This window comes from Mytilus trossulus, chromosome 1 (assembly GCF_036588685.1).
Source record: "Mytilus trossulus isolate FHL-02 chromosome 1, PNRI_Mtr1.1.1.hap1, whole genome shotgun sequence".
NCBI classification, from domain to species: Eukaryota; Metazoa; Mollusca; class Bivalvia; order Mytilida; family Mytilidae; genus Mytilus; species Mytilus trossulus.
This window is the reverse complement of record NC_086373.1, coordinates 48,156,910-48,178,256: the sequence shown is the minus strand read 5'-3', so window position 1 is coordinate 48,178,256 and position 21,347 is coordinate 48,156,910. Positions and strand designations below refer to the sequence as shown.

Sequence of the window (21,347 nt, the reverse complement as noted above, 5' to 3'; positions counted from 1 at the left end):
GATGTATGTCATACATGATTGTATGTTTTATTGATGTATGTCATACATGATTGTATATTTTATTGGTGTATGTCATACATGATTGTATGTTTTATTGATGTATGTCATACATGATTGTATGTTTATTGGTGTATGTCATACATGATTGTATGTTTATTGGTGTATGTCATACATGATTGTATGTTTTATTGATATATCATAATGTGTCATACATGATTGTATGTTTTATTGGTGTATGTCATACATGATTGTATGTTTTATTGATATATCATAATGTGTCATACATGATTGTATGTTTTATTGATGTATGTCATACATGATTGTATGTTTTATTGATGTATGTCATACATGATTGTATATTTTATTGGTGTATGTCATACATGATTGTATGTTTTATTGATGTATGTCATACATGATTGTATGTTTTATTGATGTATGTCATACATGATTGTATGTTTTATTGGTGTATGTCATACATGATTGTATGTTTTATTGATGTATGTCATACATGATTGTATGTTTTATTGATACATCATAATGTGTCATACATGATTGTATGTTTTATTGATGTATGTCATACATGATTGTATGTTTTATTGATATATCATAATGTGTCATACATGATTGTATGTTTTATTGGTGTATGTCATACATGATTGTATGTTTTATTGATATGTGTCATACATGATTGGATGTTTTATTGATGTATGTCATACATGATTGTATGTTTTATTGATATATCATAATGTGTCATACATGATTGTATGTTTTATTGATATATGTCATACATGATTGTATGTTTTATTGATATATCATAATGTGTCATACATGATTGTATGTTTTATTGATGTATGTCATACATGATTGTATGTTTTATTGATATATCATAATGTGTCATACATGATTGTATGTTTTATTGATATATGTCATACATGATTGTATGTTTTATTGATGTATGTCATACATGATTGTATGTTTTATTGATATATCATAATGTGTCATACATGATTGTATGTTTTATTGATATATCATAATGTGTCATACATGATTGTATGTTTTATTGATATATCATAATGTGTCATACATGATTGTATGTTTTATTGATATGTGTCATACATGATTGTATGTTTTATTGATATGTGTTATACATGATTGTATGTTTTATTGATATGTGTCATACGTGATTGTATGTTTTATTGATATGTGTCATACATAATTGTATGTTTTATTTCAGGGTGTATGATATAGAGAAAAGAGTAGGAACACCACAAAAGTTTTTATTTCCTAGTTTTGAAACAACAAACTGGTATGCAGCAAAACACATCTATGATTTAATAAAAGGTAAGAATTAAACTGGATTCGGAACACTGTGATTATTAAAGTAATTAGAGTTTTTTACACAATATTTACAAGTTTTTGACATTGGATTGTTATGTTTTTTAACCCTTGTCCTAAGGTTCAAAATCAAAATCTCTTTCGAAGTATATGCCAGGAAAGTTTTACATGTACTTTCAGACTATACAGAAGAGGGAAGAATACCTCCCGATTACCTTGTACAGGGGGCCAAGGCCCTGGGGTCACATCTGAAGTCTTGGACACAAAGAAAAGATGTAAGTGTTTATCTCAATTTACGTGTAAAAACATGATTGCTGTGTTAACTGTAATGGTGGCTGTACAAATAATATCTGTGTATAAAGGATGGCATAAAGAAAAAGCGTCCGTTCTAGTACATATATTTATACTGAATAACTCAAACTTAATTAATAATGAACCGTAGCAGTAGGTTTAATGTCTTCAATAATAATAAAAATATATAAAAAAATTACATTATAGATAGAAATGTAATTTTTGTCATCTGCTGCCTAGACCATAATACTAATCTCAGATCTAATCTAAAAGAATAATATTAAAAATTAGAATGTCAAATATAAATTTAATAAATATATTTTTTTTAAATAAAATTATCTTAAATTGTGAAAGCAAATATTTATTATTTGTAGAGTGGATAGTTCTTAATGCCCTATAAAATGAGATGACCAATGTTTGAAAAATTTGTAACCAACTTTTATATCAAATTAGAACATTGTAAAGGTAAATAGTTGCCTTCTTAAAAAGATTTTATCCAGTTTAAAAGAAAAATGTATGACTGTGACTGACATTCTATAAATTTACAAAAATCAGTTTTGTTCACAATTTATTTTTCATAGGTCAAACTTCTTAAAAGCATAACATGAATTAATGTTTCTTTGTTATTTGTGTTTGAACAATTGTTAATTCCTTTAAAGCATCAACCTTTATATTTTCTTTGAATACAAAAATTAGTGTTTAGGTTTGCACCTAAAAGAAATAAAAAAAGTTCTATAAATATTTAAATTTTTGTTCATTTCACGCTAAAAAGAATAGTTTTACATATGGTCAATATTGACCATGAAATTCCCTCTTATTTCAGTTTTATAGTAAAAAATCTATATTTTATTAAATTAATAATGATAAAATGTTATAATGTTTTGGCACATTTGCAAAGTGATGGTATTGTTATGAATTTACTATACTGTACTTAAACAAATGAAGATCTTAATAAGGCTGATTAAGACCTAACCACAGACAATTTTGTGTATCACATATGAGAAACCACAAGTATAAATTAACGTAAATTTCAGTAAGATTTGTAATTTATTTTGTACTTTAATAGTCTGTTGCTTTTCTTACAGCAAGAAATAGTACTTTGAAATACATTTAACAGTAAATCTAGAATGTTCTCATGCTTTTGAAGCTATCAGCACTATCTAAAGCAAACTGTTACTGCAAATAAAAGATATGATTTTTTTTAATCGCAAATTTACTTATGCAACTAAATTTTGAATTTTTAGATTTGGTCACATTTAAGTGTCAGATTTAGGCCTATTTTTGGTCTAACTCCTTTAGATTAATTTAAAAGATAAATGCAATGATTAAATTTGGATAATTTATAAACTTTGTCTGTCAGTACATGTATTGGTAAAGGGTTTGAATGAATTCTTGTCTCGCTATAAATATCTTCATTCATTATTTTCTTTTTCTTTGATGCTGACTTTACAGCTCAACAACCTCCATCTCGTGAGTTTATTTATTTACAGGCGTATATACTTATCTTAATGTCTGTTGTGCTCGTGATTTGCTTCCTATTTTCGTTCCCTGGTCACATGGGGATCATGTGATCCTTATTACATAGCATGTGTTTATAGCCTGTAATAACCTTTTGACCTTTTTGGCAGGCTTACACTATAATTGCTATTTATAGAAGTAGATAATAAAAAAATTCTGGGAAAAAGTAGTAGTTTTGTTTCTATTTTTAGAATGGTGGATAAGACACTTTGCTATTGCCTACTGCACTACTAATTGTGTATGATATATATATATATATATTAATTGTTCATGTTTTGTAATTCTAATTATTATATTTGTCTGTTTTATATATAATCCAAAAGTACTTGTGTTTTAAAACTAAAACATTTACCTTGTTTTTGCTGTTAATCCTAATTTAAATGAACAGAAATTTTAGTAGCTTTTAGTTTTTCTGTGCTTCTAGATTGTTGGTTCTATTTTCATTTCACTTGTACATTTCTTTCTTTTTATTCTTTATTTTAATGTACAAACTGGAAGGAGAAACTATTTTTTAAGGTGAAGGATACTGTTCATTATCTTTCTATCCTATTTGGTACCGTTAATTTTATTATTATGCACCAACTGGAAAAAGAACTTTTTATGCCCCACCTACGATAGTAGAGGGGCATTATGTTTTCTGGTCTGTGCATCTGTTCGTCCTTCCGTCCGTCTGCTTCAGGTTAAAGTTTTCGGTCAAGGTAGTTTTTGATGAAGCTGAAGTCCAATCAACTTGAAACTTTGTACACATGTGCCCTATGATATGATCTTTCTAATTTAAATGCCAAATTAGAGTTTTGACCCCAATTTCACTGTTCACTGAACATAGAATATGATAGTGCAAATTTCTGGTTAAAGTTTTTGGTGAAGTTGAAGTTCAATCAACTTGAAACTTAGTATACATGTTCCCTATGATATGATCTTTTTAATTTAAATGCTAAATTATAGTTTTTACCCCAATTGCACAGTCCACTAAACATAGAAAATAATAGTGCGAGTGGGGCATCCGTGTACTTTGGACACATTCTTGTTTTTAAATGAGGTTAGGAATATGAAAATTAATTTCCTTTTCAATTATGAAAAATGAAAATTAGAATGACTCAATTTGGTTTCAGTGTACCTCTTTTTTATCTACCCAATTTTGTTTTTGACTACCAAAGATTTTCTTCATAACTTGTGTATAGCTGTTATCAATTCAATCTATTAAACACCAAGCACAATGACAGGAAACTTTTCACGCATTTTTTGTATTTCCACACATTTGATGTTGTTATTGTTTGTTTTGAAATCACCACTTCAATTTTATTTTAGAACTAAGACTTTAACAGACTTGATTTTAAGTTTTGCATTGAAACTTTCAAATGTAAATAGTGAAATTCTTCCAGTCTTAAAGATGGACTTTCTGTTTTGGAATTTGAATCAATTTAAAATGTGATGGATTATAACTTTTGAAAAAAAATGTGATAATTTTGATTAATAGTCTGAAAAACTGAACAGGTCAGCTTAGAGTCTTTAAGAATTTGACTTTAAAAAGGTTAACATTGATTTTATTTAGTATTGTATTGCTTGTACTAAAAAAAATGTTTATTCATCATAATGGACAATTTTTTCCAAAGGAACATTTATGTAAAATGAATGTCTTCAACTATAAGTCTTTAGTCAACGTCAGGTTACCATTACTTGTACGAATAAAAGATGCAGAGAATATGTCAAGAAGCAGCAACCCAACAATGATTACAAAAAATCCCATAGAAGTCACCTTCAGTTTTAAGAAACAATATGTCAGGCACTAAATGGAACTAAGGCTAGAAAAGTTTCACTCAAAATATACATCATAAAGGTCAATAAACAGTTTTCAAAAAACAATATGTTAAGTATATTATGGCCTTTAGTATGTAATCTAATTTTAATGATCAACAGCAGTTTCCTTGCAAAACAAAAAGAACCAAGATTTTGACCCCATACTTTTATAGGCAAACAGTGTCAAGGTTCATAATTTTTGACAGTCACATGAATTTGTAGCAGAGTTGCACTTTTGACTAGAGTCTGTGATTAGTCATATTCTATTAATCTGCATAGATGATTGTCAATTAATTTTTTTTTTAAATGTTACATTGAAATTTATAAGAAGTCAAAACATGAAATGGTTTTAGTATTATAGTTTCATGGTGAAGGGCTCCAAAATTTCCATTTCAGTATACTCATTTGTATAAATATATGCATGTGCTTCAAGTTAAAAGGAACTTATTTTCTAATAATACTCTTGACTTTATGCTATTTGCATTGTTAAAACCTAGTCCGAAAATTAATTGTTATTGAATCCAACATTTTTGAGTGATTGTTTGATACACATGATATAGGGAATCATGAGTCTCCATGTTCTAGCTAGGGTTAAGGACAGCAGTTTTAAGATAAAAGTGTGTGTTAATTTTGATACTATGCTTCTTGATTCTTGGCTTTAAAGATGACAGCTATGTCATATTTAGAGATACTGAAGGCAGAGGGGAGTGGCATCGCTCTTTTATGTGTAGCTAGGACACTGACTACCAGGTTATCTGTAATTTTTTGCTTTTTGAATCAGCTAGATTTCAAGATTTTTAAATCACAGGATATAGTGATAATTTTATATCTGATTGGTTAGTTTATCCATTTATTTGTCTGTCTATTTTGTATCCACTAGGACTTTACATAAAATAAACATAAGACTCTGACATATTAAAAAAAAAAGGGGGGGGGGGGGCATGTTTGCATCATCTGGTCCTTTTTCTATTTGTAGTAATTTCCTCAATATTGTTATCTGTCCCATGATGTGGTATATGTTTTCATGATGGAGAAATTATCCAAAAACTTACATTTAAAATACATATGAAAAGTATATATACAGTAATCTTTTTTGTGCGTGTGAATTTTACAATGTTATTATGTCTACAATATCCCTTTTTAAATATGTCCAAAAAAAATACAATGCTGATGTTAACATTAATGTTAAGAGATTGATTGCCTTCATTTAAAATTATTATCTTGAAACTGCTAATAGTTATATAAACAATACAAAATGAAAATAACACTTATAAATTTCATGCATCCAAAAAGCTTTTCTGTTTTATATTATTTCATGAATTGCTAGATAAAGTCAAGCAATGTGAAGAAAGGTCCAGAATATATCAACTTGATAAGTAATGTCACACCATAAAAGTGAGGAAATAACTAATTGAAGCAAAATACAAAAAGTAGTAATGGTGAAAATAAAGATATTATTCATGAATGTACATGTATTATGATTTGAATAATTTATAAACAAAGTTAAGACTAATTTAGCAAGCATGATTTTAGATTTTAAAAAAAAATTTCATTGTTGTTTCTTATATTTGTTTTTAGCTATAATTTTATCCTATGTTTTGTGTAGTTTGTGAAAGATGCCAAACACGACCTTCCAGAACATGTGCAATATGGACGTCTGTTGAAAGAACTGTCAAAAGAAGTCAAATCTATTGAAAATACGGTAAGATTTGTGAAGAATGTGGTAAAATTGTGTTTGGTATTATTTCAAAATTGTTTTGTGGAGAGGTTGTTATACAACTGTAGATAAAAGAAATAAATATAAGGACCCTGCTACAAGAATGCAGGAACTTTATAGTTTAAACTTTGTCTGTCCACAATATGTGTAAATGCAAAAACTTTAAAAGTATAGGTAGTTCATTTTTGTCGAGCCTTTGACTTTAGTAAAACAAAAAACAAAAAACATAGTGATCCTACATTCTGTCATCGTTGTTGGCGGCAGCAGTGTCCACAAGTATTCACTCTGTGGTTAAAGTTCTTGAAATTTAAATAACTTTCATAAACTATCCTGGATTTCTACCAAACTTGGACAGAAGCTTGTTTATTATCAAAAGCTAGTATTTAGGAGGAATTTGGTAAAAATATATTTCCTGTTTTTCTGTATATATATATATGGACTTAGTTTTTACTTCCAGTTAAAATTACATACAGTCTGCTGTTAATGTTCTTAAAACATTTAATAGATTCATAAAGAAGGTGAGACACTAGGTTCTGCAGAACCCTTACAAATTTTGTAATACCTATATGAATGCCTTCTGTATTTTTTTAATGATTTGTTTGATAACTGTTTTTGTTGCAGATAAAAAGTAGTCCTGTGAAAGTGAAAGAGAAAGTAAAGAAAAAGAAGAAAAACAACATGCCAACACCTAAACAGATGGTGAATATAGATCTGTTACATCAGCATACTCAGGAGAAATTACAGGAGTTACAACATGATGAGAAGATAGGGGTGTATAACTTTAAAGTAAGTTATTTATTTGATTTTCATTCAATTGTATTTTTACAACTATTTCATGAAAAAGATATAGAAAAGTCTATCAAAACCTTAATTTTGCCAATAATTATTTCTCAATAACAATCACATGTCTTTCTTTTTATGGCCCCGCAACGAAGTTGTCGGTGCCATATAGTTTTACCCTTGTCCGAAATTCCGAAATTCCGTCATTCCGTCATTCCGCAACAAACCATTATACAGAGTTTTTTTCTAAACACCTTCAGATATTGGGCTGATTTTTGGTATGTGAGTTAACCATGATGTGTTACAGATCAAGTTTAAGTTTTGTTCCGCTCTGCTAATTTTTGTCGAAATTACGGGCTTTGGACTTCACAAAAATCACAGTTATACAGACTTTTTTTCTATACGCCTCCAGCTTTTGAGCTCACTTTAGATATGTGAGACTACCATCATGTTTGTGTCCACATGTGTTATTCAAATTGCAGATTTTTCAACTTTTTTTGGACGGGGCCATTCGTGTCGCTTTGACACATCTAGTTTTAATAGTTTTATTGCTGTAGTTACCAATTATGTCAATCAATCATATATGATTTTATGGCCTCTATGGGTCCTCTAATTTGGGCAATAAAATTATTCTATTCTATTCTAAATAGTTCTGATGTGAAATAATTAATTTGTAAGTTATACATTATGGATTGAAAAGAAGTAATTTATATAAATGTTGATGGTATTGATTTTTATCATGTTTATATGAATGCACTGATGAAAAATTGAATATTTGAAATGTATTCAACACATAAATATTTTGTTCAACTACATGTTTGCAAAATATGTCCACAAACTTTTTATATACTTATGATAATGAATTCACATTGAACATTTTTTAACGTCCATATCTATAAGGCAAATATACTTGTTTTTTTCAGGATGAAGAAGATGAGAACACTCCAGCTTCTCTGAAAGTAAGAATTCCTAAAGCAGGTGCTTACATGGAAATGAAACAGGAAGTAAAATCTGATCCAGATGATCTCTCAGGGAAATCTGTCGGTTTGAAGCTCAAGGTGTCTAATGGGAAAATTATTAGGTGAGAAACATTTCATTATGATTTAGAATGAAGATGAAATTTTTCAAGATCCTTAACACTTCCTTCAACCATAAGGACACGCTATACAAATTACATGTAGTAAATAAACTCATCATAGATACCAGGATTGAAATGTACGGCAGACACATGTTTTGTCAACAAAAAAAATCGTCTGACGCTTAGAATGGTAAAAAAAAAATTTAAAAAATGCAAAGTTGAAGAGTATTGAGGAACCGATATTCCTGTAAGGATAATCATATGATTAAAAATTAAAATAAGGGCTGACAAGTTAAAGAGCTCAGTAGTTAAAACCCCTTATGAGAGAATTATTCTGTTGAAGGTTTTCAAGAAACATTTTTCAAAACTTATATTATCAAGGACTTAACTCATCATTTTTGCATTAATGATTGTAAAAATACATATACAAAGTCAAGATTTGCATATACGTGGGAGGATAGAACTAGCATTAGACTTTTTTTTCTTTGTTACAGTGATATAGGTAAAAAGAAATCTCAGGGAACTAAAAAATTTCAGCCGTTGATCGGTGATGCAGGTGCTGATGAGGATAGTGATGTGGATAATCTGGTTGTGGACGAGAATCCTAAACGTGGGAAACGGCAATCTGCACCTCCCCCGTCATCGGCAACAACAATGAAACAAGGATCTCTCAAGCTCAAATTATCTTGTAAGTTGAAATTATTATATTAGTGTAACTAGTTTCTTTTCAGATCAAATTATTTGTATCTTGTCCCAGACAAAATAGCTCAGGTTAGCTGTTTCCTGTGAAGACAACTTTTAATTTAACTGTTAAAATTAGTGATGAAGTCAGTTCAATGAGAACACTCAGTGTATTTTGATTGAAGTTGTTTGAAAATTCATGATGTGAGGAACATATAAAAAGATTGGTATAACTGAATTTTCCAATCAAAACTATTATGAATAATAATCCATTAAAATGAAAAGGTGCATTGAGTTTTACTTTTTAGCTAGAAGTAGCTCATATAATGTTAAAACCTTAAATAACACAAAGGTTGAACCGGTTCAGCAAATCTCTTGCTGGTGTATTACATTGAAGTTTCTAAGAAGACTGCAACTATACTTTTACAAATGGAAATCAATTATAAACTTTTGTTTTAGTCCATGGTAAACCAATGCCTCCAGGCACATCTAGTCAAGAAAGTAGTCAAGAAAGTAGTCAGGAGTCAGAAAGTGCAGCAAGTCAGAGTGAATCAGAGGGTCTAGAGGATCGAACCAACCTTCCAACAATAAGAGGAGGACTCAATGGTAGTATAGCAGATATTCTAGAGGCCAGTGGCTATGGTACAGAGACAACATTTACTGTTGATGAGGATGTTGGGTAAGTACATACAATCTGAGGTTACTTGTCTCTGGGACAAACATACAAGAGTGTATAGGATCAGTAATTTCAGTTAGATAGGACTGAATGACCTAGAATTACCATGATGAATAATTTCATAATTTATTATGGCTCTGTTTATATTCTAGATATTTCAGTAATTTATAATTTATGCACCATATTCTTTAGATACCATCATGGCTTGTTTCTAAATAACAAAGGCTGCACTCAGTATAACTGTTAATATTTCTTTTTTATACGGGAAAATCTTACATTTCTAATTCTGTTTATGACGAAGTTCCATCATTTTGTAAAACATTTATTTGCTTTCCAAAATCAGGAGTTGCGCAGGATATTTATTACCAAGACGGCTAGATGTCTGTTCTTTCTGCTTGTCCTTCATTCTATCACTCCCCTTCCCTTAATCAATATACAAGTTAAATGATTAGTGTATATATGTTTTGTAGAAGAGCCTCACCAAGTATGAGAGAAGCTATTCAGGGAATGCTATCCATGAGCCAAATGAATGAAATTGAATTGTTTTCCAAAGGAGGTAAATCCAGACAACATCAAAGATCTCAGCTAGTTATTGATGAAGAAGAAAGATTACAGAATTGTTATAAAGATGATGAATTCAGTAGGTTTATCTTCCATCCTGTTCATAATTAAAATTATTCAAATTTAGACTAGTTATTGATGAAGAAGAAAGATCACAGAATTGTTGACTGATGATTTATTTCTTCATATAAGAACGTTTCTATATGTTATGGCAACAAAATTATATGTTTATCAACATGGGCTAGATATTTGACCTCATCTTAAGCACTCTAAGAGACAAGATAAGGACTTGTTTCCTTGCATTGTCATGAAATCCTTACTCCATTTTGAAGGTTATCAAGAGAGAAAACGAGTCCGGATATCATAGCATATGACATTTACAATGCACCCTGTTGTAGACTACTTGAATCTTTCCTAAAGGTGTCCCTCTACACCTAAGGGACATAACTCTCTATTTCTCATAGGCGAATCTCTTTGAAATCTTTATTTGTGTGTTTAATAAATACTAGGGCAAATTTATTTATTTTTGTTTGTTCCGATTTCAGTATTATGTGGTATTATTAACATGTCAGAACTTTTTTGGAATTTGGTCACTGATTGGGGTGTTGTCTCATTGGCAATCATATCACATCTTATTTTTACATCTAAGATGAAGACATTTCTTTTACTGTTACAGTATATCCTGACCTTGAAATGTCAGATGAAGAAGAAGGTGGAAGAGGAAAGAAGTCAAAGCATGATGATAATTGGAATCCTAAAGGTAAATATTTACTCAACTCACAGTACAATCTCTGAATATTGGGTAACATTCAATCTCAGACAAAGCAACTAGTCAAAAGAATCCTTTCTTTAAAAAAAAAGAACTTGCTGGAAGATGAATTAATTACTGCCTAAATTTGGGTCAACACAATGAAAGTGTATTAATAATACTAATTTGAGTTAAGTTTTAAAATCAGACACAGATGACTTTTTTTGGTTAGAAGAATTGTTTAAAACAATATTATTTAACATTTTACATTGCATAGAAGTTTCATACAATTCTGTAAAGGACAAGGTATGATAAGGGCCGTTTTTGGCCCCCCTTTTTCCAGAATTTTGAAACTTTAAAGTTGAAACCCATCACACTTGTTTAATGAACTTCAGTATCTGTTCGTCCCTGTAGAACCTTATTTTTAGGTGTTATGTACTCACATATGTTCAAACTTAGACCTTGAAAAGGCTTAAACGAAGAAAAGTGTAAGAAATCTACCATTTTGCCATGTTCGGCGACAAAATTTGACATTAGCGCCAACGTAGACCATCTTGAAATTTTTAATCATCAACTGTACTCTTCTGTATCTTTCCCATAATAAAATATCTCGGTGGTCTACGTTGGCGCTCATGTTTAAAAATTTGAAAATTAATCCGATTGTTTACATTATTTTGGCAAGTCATTGAAATACGTCATAGGGAACGGCACGGGTAAGAAATTATTCCTGGATACAATTCGATCAGAATATTACACGTACGGATAATATTACGCCGTATCCAGTAATCAAGACAGGTCACTCTCTTAAAGATATATGTTGTACGTTAAATTAGACCCATGTAAATCAAAAAAGTCTAACACTGTGCAGCCAAATACAGAGTTGTGTCCCTTGAAATATGGTGAATTAATTTTTATTCATGATTATTTTCAAATATTCAACGAGATCTAACAAATGAATTTGATAATAAATTCACAATATATTCAAACTCTTTTTGTAGTTCTGAAGAAAATCATTTCATCAAAACTAATATATTTTGCACTTTGAAGTTTTCTATTTAACCATCTACAGAAAAATAGATTTGTGTATCACATCAATTTCGTTAAACTCAATTTGGTTAAACTCATATTGATGGATTTATTGTGAAAAACAAAACATTACATTCACTCTGTGGTTAAATTTTTTTAAATTTTAATAACTTTCTTAAACTATCCTGGGTTTGTACCAAACATGGACAGAAGCTTGTTTATGATCATAAGATAGTATCCAGAAGTAAATTTTGTAAAAAAAATAATTCATTTTTTCCGTATTTTACTTTTAAATGGACTTAGTTTTTCTGCGAGAAAAAATTACATTCACTCTGTGGTTAAATTTTTTTAAATTTTAATAACTTTCTTAAACTATCCTGGGTTTGTACCAAACATGGACAGAAGCTTGTTTATGATCATAAGATAGTATCCAGAAGTAAATTTTGTAAAAAAAATAATTCATTTTTTCCGTATTTTACTTTTAAATGGACTTAGTTTTTCTGCGGGAAAAAATTACATTCACTCTGTGGTTAAAGTTTTTTAAATTTTAATAACTTTCTTAAACTATCCTAAGTTTGTACCAAACTTGGACAGAAGCTTATTTATGTTCATAAGATAGTATCCAGAAGTAAGTTTTGTAAAAAGATAACTCCATTTTTTCTGTATTTTATTTTAAATGGACTTAGATTTTCTTCCAGTTAACATAATATACAGTCTGCAGTTAAAGTTTTCAAAACATTTTATTAGATTCATTAACTATCCTAGATATTTACCAAACTTGGACAGAAGGTTCTTACTATCATAAGATAGTATCAAGAGGAATATTTTTATTGATTTTTTTCCTCATTGTTGTTGAGCCTGCAATTTACAGCAAAAGTAGGCGAGACACTGGGTTCCGCGGAACCCTTACAAATTTTTTTTTATAATTTTTTCTTTAAATGTCCGGTATATTGACGCGTTAACTTTAAGTAGAAGCTATATATATAAAGAGTCGTTTACAGAGGCGGATATAGGGGAGGAGGGCAGGGGGCCCGGGCCCCCTTTTGAGAAATAAAATGGTTGCTTTTATAGAGAAGCACTGAAGTGTGACAAAATCGCGCCCCCTCTTAGGCAGCCAGTGGGCCTTCACTTATGAAAATTTCTGGATTTTTGTTATTCTTCAAATATTCTTAAAATGTCAGGCTTTTGGACTTAGTCAATATTTCTTGCTACTTAAAAAACAATTATAGTAGTTGTTGAATTTTCACCAAAAACAGTAGTTGAACTTGTTTTCCCTCTCACATGCTATATATATTATTGAAGACACAAATTGCACTTCTAGTACTACAGTTCAATGTCCCTGATACAATAAATAAGATTTTTTAGTAATTTCAAATATTTATTCGATACCGGAAAGGTTGAACTTGGTGACTACTACAGCCGATATCATTGAGTGTGAAGTCAAAGGTAATATCTTTAGTTAGTTTGCTTGTTAGATGAACCATAGAGTCATTGTTAGGTCAGGTTAACTACCCTCCTTTAAAAATATACTACTCAAGCAGATTACCAATCTTTCTATGTGATGGACTATGCTACTTCGAAAAGAGGGTAGTAAACCTGACATAATAATGCCTTCGCGGTTCAGCTAACAAGCAAGCTTACCACAGACCTTACCTTTGGCAACACACTCAAATCGGCTGTAAATCTTGAAAATTGAAACCTTTTGGCTGAACATTCAGACATTCAGAACGAAAATAATAAATAGATCAACATTGAAAGAAGAAATTAAGGTTGAAAACGAATGCACCCGCACGTGCGGGGGTCGAACTCACAACTTCAGTGTTGACTAGCTAGTGATTACAAAAGTAACTTCTTAGACCACTCGGCCACCAAGACCCTTTAATGATCTTTAATGAAGTATGTCTACGTTTCTTATCAAATTAAAATGTTTTTGGGTATAACATACTACTTACCAATAACTGTTTCATTAAAAAAGCATAACATTTTGGATAAGATAAGGAGATGTGGTATGATTGCGAATGATTCTATACACCTGCGATCAATGCGCTAATTTCAGGATATAGCTGGTCCCTACTCAAATATGTATACTAGTTCAGTCATACTAAACTCTGAATTATACACAAGAAACTAAAATTAAAAATCATAAAACACTAACAAAGATTAGAGGCTCCTGACTTAAGTGCTGCGGGGTTAAGCAATTTTTTTTGAGATATCAACCCTGTTTTTGGTAACAGCATATGATTTAATATTTATTTCATCAAGATAAAAATATAATACCAAAAAACCTACTTCGGTATACAAAAAAAACCAACAGAATTATTTAATCGTTGCTAAGCACTGTTTTAGTTGCTAATCTTTATATCAGCATGATATACGATTGATTTACTTTCATTTATTTCTTCTAGTTATTCTTGCATGTTGGACCTTTCTATAAACCTGGTTTTACTCTAATTTGTACAATCAAAAATCAAAAGGGTTTTTTTTGTAGTTCAATTTGATTTCTATCTTTTCGGCTGTTGCTAAGCAACTTTTAGGTTGCTATGGTCAATTTCATTTAATTGAAAAAATAATGATGACTCAGACATCATATATACGAAAGAAAAATCATTTACGTAGCTAAATCTATAAATATTGCTATATTTATACCTCATATGGCCGCAATTACAAATTTTTGAACCGTGCTAGGCAATATTTTTGTTGCTAGGTTGCGGCTAAGCATTTTTTTTAAACTGAAATTGAAGTGACTTTTCCTTTGCAAACTCAAGTTATTGTTAAACAAACAATACTATTTTGAATTATGCTAATGTGTAATGAGAAAGCAGTGCATATGTGATAATTTGGCTATTTATTAAAACCGTTGCTAGGCAACCTTCCTTTCACCGGAACATAAAAAAAATCATAGCTTTTAGGAGTTTCTATTCTAAGTCTATCAATGATGTATATATAAACTTATTTTGAAAGGGGGCCAAAAACGCCTCTTATCATACCTTTGATTGGGTCAGTTATTACAAAAGTTTTATTTTATTTCTGTATTTTAAAATGTCATATCTATATTACTGGGCATGCTCTTCATGACAACATTAAAACAATACTTTTGAAAACAAACGAAAGTTTTTTATCTATGTTATCTAACTTGTAATTTCATTTGCTTCAGATCTTCATACATGTAAGTTATTACTTACACAGAGAATCTATTGATTTCCACAATCATGTAAAATATATACTGTATTTGATGTATTTGTTCTCTGTCTATGTAGGGTTTGTGTCTATTATTATAATATTGTCTGATTATAATTTAAAAAAAATTTGGCATTATATTTTTTTGTTATATTTAAATATTGACTTGATATTTTTAATGTTTTCTTTCAGCTCGTGTACAAGTAACAATACCTAAGGGAGAAAGGCCACACAGAGAGGGGGTACGGAAGGAGGCAGTTGAACAGATCTTAGCAGCCGCAGCAGCAAAGCCAGCTCCAATACAGGTTCTTATTTTTTAATATACATTGTTAAGTCAACTCTAACATACATTGACAATTTTGAATTTAATATGACAAGTCATGCAAGCAGAAGGTCTTGGATGCTATACAACATATATGAAGCCACCTTTTTTATTCCGAAAACCTTTACCTGTGTTTAGATTTTCTTATTGACCCTATATGATAGCTTATAAGGTTATTTTCAAGGCTGTGACATTTTGTTGTGGAAGGGAGACAAACCATTCCAACATTTTGTTGTCATCAGCTGGGTCACTTTAAGGTACAGTCTGTGGTTAAAGGGTTTTTAAAACATCAGTAATTTGGTCAAACTTTTTTGAAATGTATAAAAGTTCGACAAGAGTTTTTTAAATGATCTCAAGTCTGTATTTAAATCAAAATTTTGAACAGATTTTTTTCAGTATTACCCCAATAGAAGTTGCTTGTTTTTATTTTTGCAGTTGATCTAAAGATATTGTCTTGAACTAAAGTTTATAAGACATCAATGACTTTTTCTTAACCTCAGAATTTTATGAAACTTTATAGACTGAAGTTTCTTCAAGATCAAGAAACAGTTTCTAAAGGAAGAATTGTTTACAGTATTTAAGTGATATATTATATTTATTATACCTAGAAACCAAAGAAGATCAGAAAGAGAAGTAAATCAGAAACATTACCAGAACCCATATCTATGCCAGGAACAGCCTTATCATCAAGTTCAGGTTCAGCCTTCCGTCCAAATCTGTCAAAACCTCAACCAACGACACCAACCAGTCCGGAAAGTCCTACCAAACGTAAGTCTTTAAGAGTACTATTTTTTTTTAAATCATATGGAAATAATTTGCATATCTCATACAATAAGAATTAAGTTGCTGGTGTATGGTCTGATTGTCAGGTGTACATTTTGGTCTGACTGGATTTAATGTACTGTGGCCTCATTTCATGGTCATTGGTCAATGTTATTTTTTGTGGAAAGGTCTGTTTCAAAGATGCTATAAGCAATAGGTCAACTAAATGTTGTGTGTTCAAGGTCTGTAAGGTGTGCCTGATAGTCTGCAAGGGTTAAGTTGACCTTGACATGAATTTCATTGCATAGTTATAATGTAGTTTTAAAACATCAACAAAAAGTTCAATCATGGTCACTACAACAGGTCATTCTTTGCAGCATGTGTATTCTCAAGTAATTGAATAAATGGAAAATATGAAAACTAATGGAATATCTCTTACATGACTTTCTCCACAGATTGTTTTATTGGTGCCAAATTATAATGTTTTGTCTTTTTCAGCCAAGAAACCTAAAAAAGGTCAAGCGACAGCCAAACAAAGACTTGGAAAAATTCTGAAAATTCACAAACTAGGAATGTTTTAACTACCTCATCATGTTATAAGGAAGTGTGTCTATGTGTGTGTGTATGTGTATGGTTTTGTATATATTATGAAAAATCTATGCAATTTTAAATTACTTTGGTGAAATTAGAATATTTATCAATGAAATGGATTCATTTAAAAAAAAAAGAAGAAGAGAAGCAGGTGAAATTATTATCAATTTTAATGTATCACCTTTATGCATTTTTTCAATTGGCCAAATTTCGGTTCTCTATATTCACAATTAGATCAAGAGATATCTTTTTTTTTTTTTTAAGTTTTTTAAAGTTTTTTTGTTGCTTTTGATGCATTTTGCCTGGTGCAAGAAAACATATAGGTTGAGTTTCCCTTAAAAAATTCTCTTGAATTTATTGAATGATGTTATAATTATGTCATAAATGAAATTCTATTTTTATTCTATCTTCAAATTCAAGGGGTCAAAGTTTAGATATGTGTAAAATATTTGTTTTGTTTTAAAATTGAACTGGTCTTTAGTCAAGTTAACAGTATTAATGGACATTTGAAGTTTATAGCAAAAATACTGAAATTCACATATTTGAAACATGTAATTTGATATAAAAACATATCTTTAAACTGTAAATCAATACACTATAAGTATTATCAAATAATTTATTTTTTTTTTTTTTTTTCAGAGGTAAAGGCAATTTATTCATATTTTTTTCTCTCAAGTTGTAGTAGTTTTTTTCAGTAACTATTTACTACCAGTAAAAAAACACTATAAACCTAATAGATTTTTATATAATCAGGTGACCTTATTTGCTGTTCATTAAATGGTTGCGTGCTTAAAAAATGTCAGTATTTTTTGCATATCATTTTAATAACAATGAAATTGAAAATTTAAATAAATTTAACCCTATGACATCAATACTATGTGGGCATTCTAACTAAATGCTCAAAGGTTAAAAAAAAAAGAATAGAAAAAATGGCATCCATAAATAACAAAATGTATCTACATCAAAAATATTTTTGAACACTTTTATGCCCTTGATGTATTAAAATTTTGAATATCTTAAATGCATTGACTTTTTTTTAACATTTGTTACAATTATATGTAATTAAGACCCCAATAACTTTGATAGTTAAAAACATACCTTCAATCTTGTTTTTATATTGCTTTCAAATCACTGCTTCCCACACCCTTTAAAAAGGAAATAACAAATGTTAAAGAATATTAATTTTATAGTTCTATGTTTTTTTGGAGGGAAAGTTTTATAAAAATGAAATCATAAAACACACACACACACACACCATTGATAGACATTGTGCTATAAGTATTCTCAGTATTAAAAGATCTCAACCATTATCTCATATCAGGTATAGTTTAACATTTGCCAATATTTTATCAGTCAAAATAAATAAAATAATTAATTATTTTCATAATTTAACACTGAACAGAATGTTGTATCATGGAAATATTAAATCATATGACTTTTCGGTTAGGGCTATTCTATTGGAATTTGTATTTTTTGGATATGGGTTGTATGACGTGTAATTTATGGTAAAAATATGTAGGTTGTTGAAGGATTACATACCCATCCACATTCATTTTATAGGAACAGCCCTTAGCAGCGAAAAATTAACAGTGCAATAATCTAGGGTAGCTAAAATAAATTTGTTTAATTGGATGAAATTAAACTATGCAGCATATTAAAGGCATTTAACAATTTTAATATAGAATTATTGCACCTAAAATCACTATCTTTTTATCAGTTTTTGTTGACGGTTTACCTTCAATTTTATCATTAGCTAATTTTACAGTTAGTTATATGGTATTGAAATTGATATTAAAAAATTTGAACCTGTTTGAGATGTATTAAAAGATTTGCATGGGTTATATTATAGCTGATTAAGTTTTAATACTCAATGATATCAAATACCTAATGATAGGGAAAAAAATGAAATTTACTGCATGCAAGAATTTGTTTAAATTATGTATTACTTATGCTGTTATATATATATACAGAGAGAATAAATTAAATGTAAAAAATTTCTCAACTACTAGTTGCTTAACTTTGAGTACAGATTTCATATTATATTCATATTCAGATTTTTGTACTGCATATGTGTTAAAATTTAAGCTGTGTGTTATATATATTTATTTGAAATTCTTAAACTTCATTCTCTTTATTTATTTTAATGTTTGAAGGCTTCATATCTGTTAATCTTTAGACCAAGATAGCATGAACAAATTATTTAGATACTTACAAATACAATTTTTAAGTTGAAGCAGATCTAAACATCTATTTTTGAAGGAAACTTCTCTGTTTTCTTCCCCTTTGGTAAATATTTAACAGAATAAAATGATGAGGTTAAATATTCTTAAAAGTCTTCTAAAAAGATAGAGTGAAGAATGTTTCTTTAAATTTTATTCTTACCAGCTATCACAATAATGATTTTTAATTGAATGAAAATATTGGATGCAAAAGATCTTAAAACCATAAGGTGTTTGCATGTGTAAAAAAAATTGTGCTCATTAACCCTTTCCTCAATGGAATTTTATTTTTTACATACTTGATTTGCATAGGATTTTCAATAATATGCTGAAAATATGCTTTAAAGTATTAATGCATAGCAAAAAACAAATATTTAATCAAATAAATTTAGGTCAGATATTCCTATGAATATCCTTTTCATATTGGATACAAGTTTTAGTAAGTCTGATGCAGACATTTCATAGTCAAAGTGTTTCAATTAAAGTACTACACAGACATCAAAGACGTCATTATGGAGGAAAGAGTTAAAAGCCAACTTTGTTATTAAATTACCGCATATGAAAATCAACCTTCAATTATCTCTAGTTGAGATATATAAATGGTGGAATTTATATGGACAATTTCTGGGTAAAGTTTTCATTGTTTATAAATTGGGAGTGATTTCCAATAGATAAGATTAACCTTTAATGTGTTATATAATTTTCCTATAAGTTAATTCTTTACAGATTTTAATAAAATAAAGTGTCTTACTATTTTTAAGGTGCTATAAATCTTATTAAGCCATGGGATTAGGTCTGTTTAGAGTTTTCTTTGCACATCAGCATACATACATACAGCAAAACCCAAAATTACTACCATTGCTGGCAATTACTTTTTGCAACTTTCCAACATTCATATCTTATTAACGTTCCAGTAAAAAAATCAAAAAAAATCAACCAAAGTCAGTTGGTAATAAAAATTGACATTACAATCATTTGTTTCCCAGGTTTTTTTTTACTTTATAGATCTGTTCTTATTCGTGATGCACATTTGATTGATTCTGATTTTTACCAATATATTAGTTGATCAGTATTTATATGTTTTTTCTGTGTTTTGATCCAGTAATACTTTGTTCTGTTATAGTGATGAGTTATTATTGTAGTCCTATTTATAGATTTTAACAGTATTTTTTGTGGTTGTTAGTTAATGTATAGTGTTTATTTATAGCTGGTATGGTAACATTTTATAAGTAGACTGTAGTAGAAATCAGAAGACAGTTATCTTCCTTTAATTATCTAATAGTTGTGAACATTTAGTAAATACCTCCCTTTAATTATCAACATTTGGTAATTATCTCCCCTTATTTATCAATATTTCTTTTCATCTCCCTTGACTAAATATTAGAAATATTAATTCAGGTATTCTTCCTATGCATTCTAAAATAAGGTGTAAAGAGGAATCCTGCTGTTTATTTGACAGTCCCTTCACAAATAATTTTTTGGTTTTGATAATAACCCAAGCCTTTTTTAGATGGTCAGATTAACATAAATGTATACCTATTAAAATCTATTTCTAAAAAGAATTATGTCAGCATTTATCACAGTCATTGTGAACAAATTCCTTGACATATTATAACTCGAAAAGCTTCAGAATTAATATTACATTAATGATTTATTTTCTGAGGAGTTGAAATTGTCCTGATTTGCCTATTTGTTAGGTTTTTCTTTGGTTTTTTTCTTTGTTTTGATTTTCTTAAAGATACAATTTATGTGAGGGTTATTTCTGGAAATTTTATTTTTATGGGGCTAATTTTAAAGCCAATGGTTAAAAATTCCTTGTTACTGTATCTCCTGTGTTAGGGAACCTGGAAAATGAATATAACAAACTTATCTATTTAACAATATTTATTAGAAAAAAGACTGTTTTAAGAAAATAGTCATTGTGAAACTTGTATGATTTTATTTCATTCCATTTGTTGTGATCTATAAACAAATTCCAATTAGCTCTGAATTTTCAGATAGTCACATTTATATGAAAATTTCAAGTAGAAATATGACTGATTACAATATACAATACAATATAAGACAC

General features: G+C 29.4%; 1 protein-coding gene across 2 annotated transcripts in view; it reads left to right on the top strand.

Moving 5' to 3' along the window:
- The window catches only part of LOC134726119 (lysine-specific demethylase 7B-like), a 28,920-nt gene extending 10,433 nt beyond the window's left edge, over window positions 1-18,487 (top strand). Inside the window, exons 9-21 of one of the 2 annotated variants that reach the window (XM_063590518.1) lie at window positions 1,235-1,341; window positions 1,516-1,610; window positions 3,079-3,096; window positions 6,548-6,643; window positions 7,280-7,444; window positions 8,362-8,519; window positions 9,011-9,204; window positions 9,657-9,876; window positions 10,344-10,513; window positions 11,111-11,194; window positions 15,578-15,690; window positions 16,316-16,475; window positions 16,968-18,487. In XM_063590518.1, the coding sequence (XP_063446588.1) occupies window positions 1,235-1,341; window positions 1,516-1,610; window positions 3,079-3,096; window positions 6,548-6,643; window positions 7,280-7,444; window positions 8,362-8,519; window positions 9,011-9,204; window positions 9,657-9,876; window positions 10,344-10,513; window positions 11,111-11,194; window positions 15,578-15,690; window positions 16,316-16,475; window positions 16,968-17,050 (1,663 nt within the window). In that variant the 3' untranslated portion in view covers window positions 17,051-18,487. The remainder of the gene's footprint in view (window positions 1-1,234; window positions 1,342-1,515; window positions 1,611-3,078; window positions 3,097-6,547; window positions 6,644-7,279; window positions 7,445-8,361; window positions 8,520-9,010; window positions 9,205-9,656; window positions 9,877-10,343; window positions 10,514-11,110; window positions 11,195-15,577; window positions 15,691-16,315; window positions 16,476-16,967) is intronic. The other variant, XM_063590524.1, reaches the window with a different exon arrangement.
- The last annotated feature ends 2,860 nt before the right edge of the window (window positions 18,488-21,347 follow it).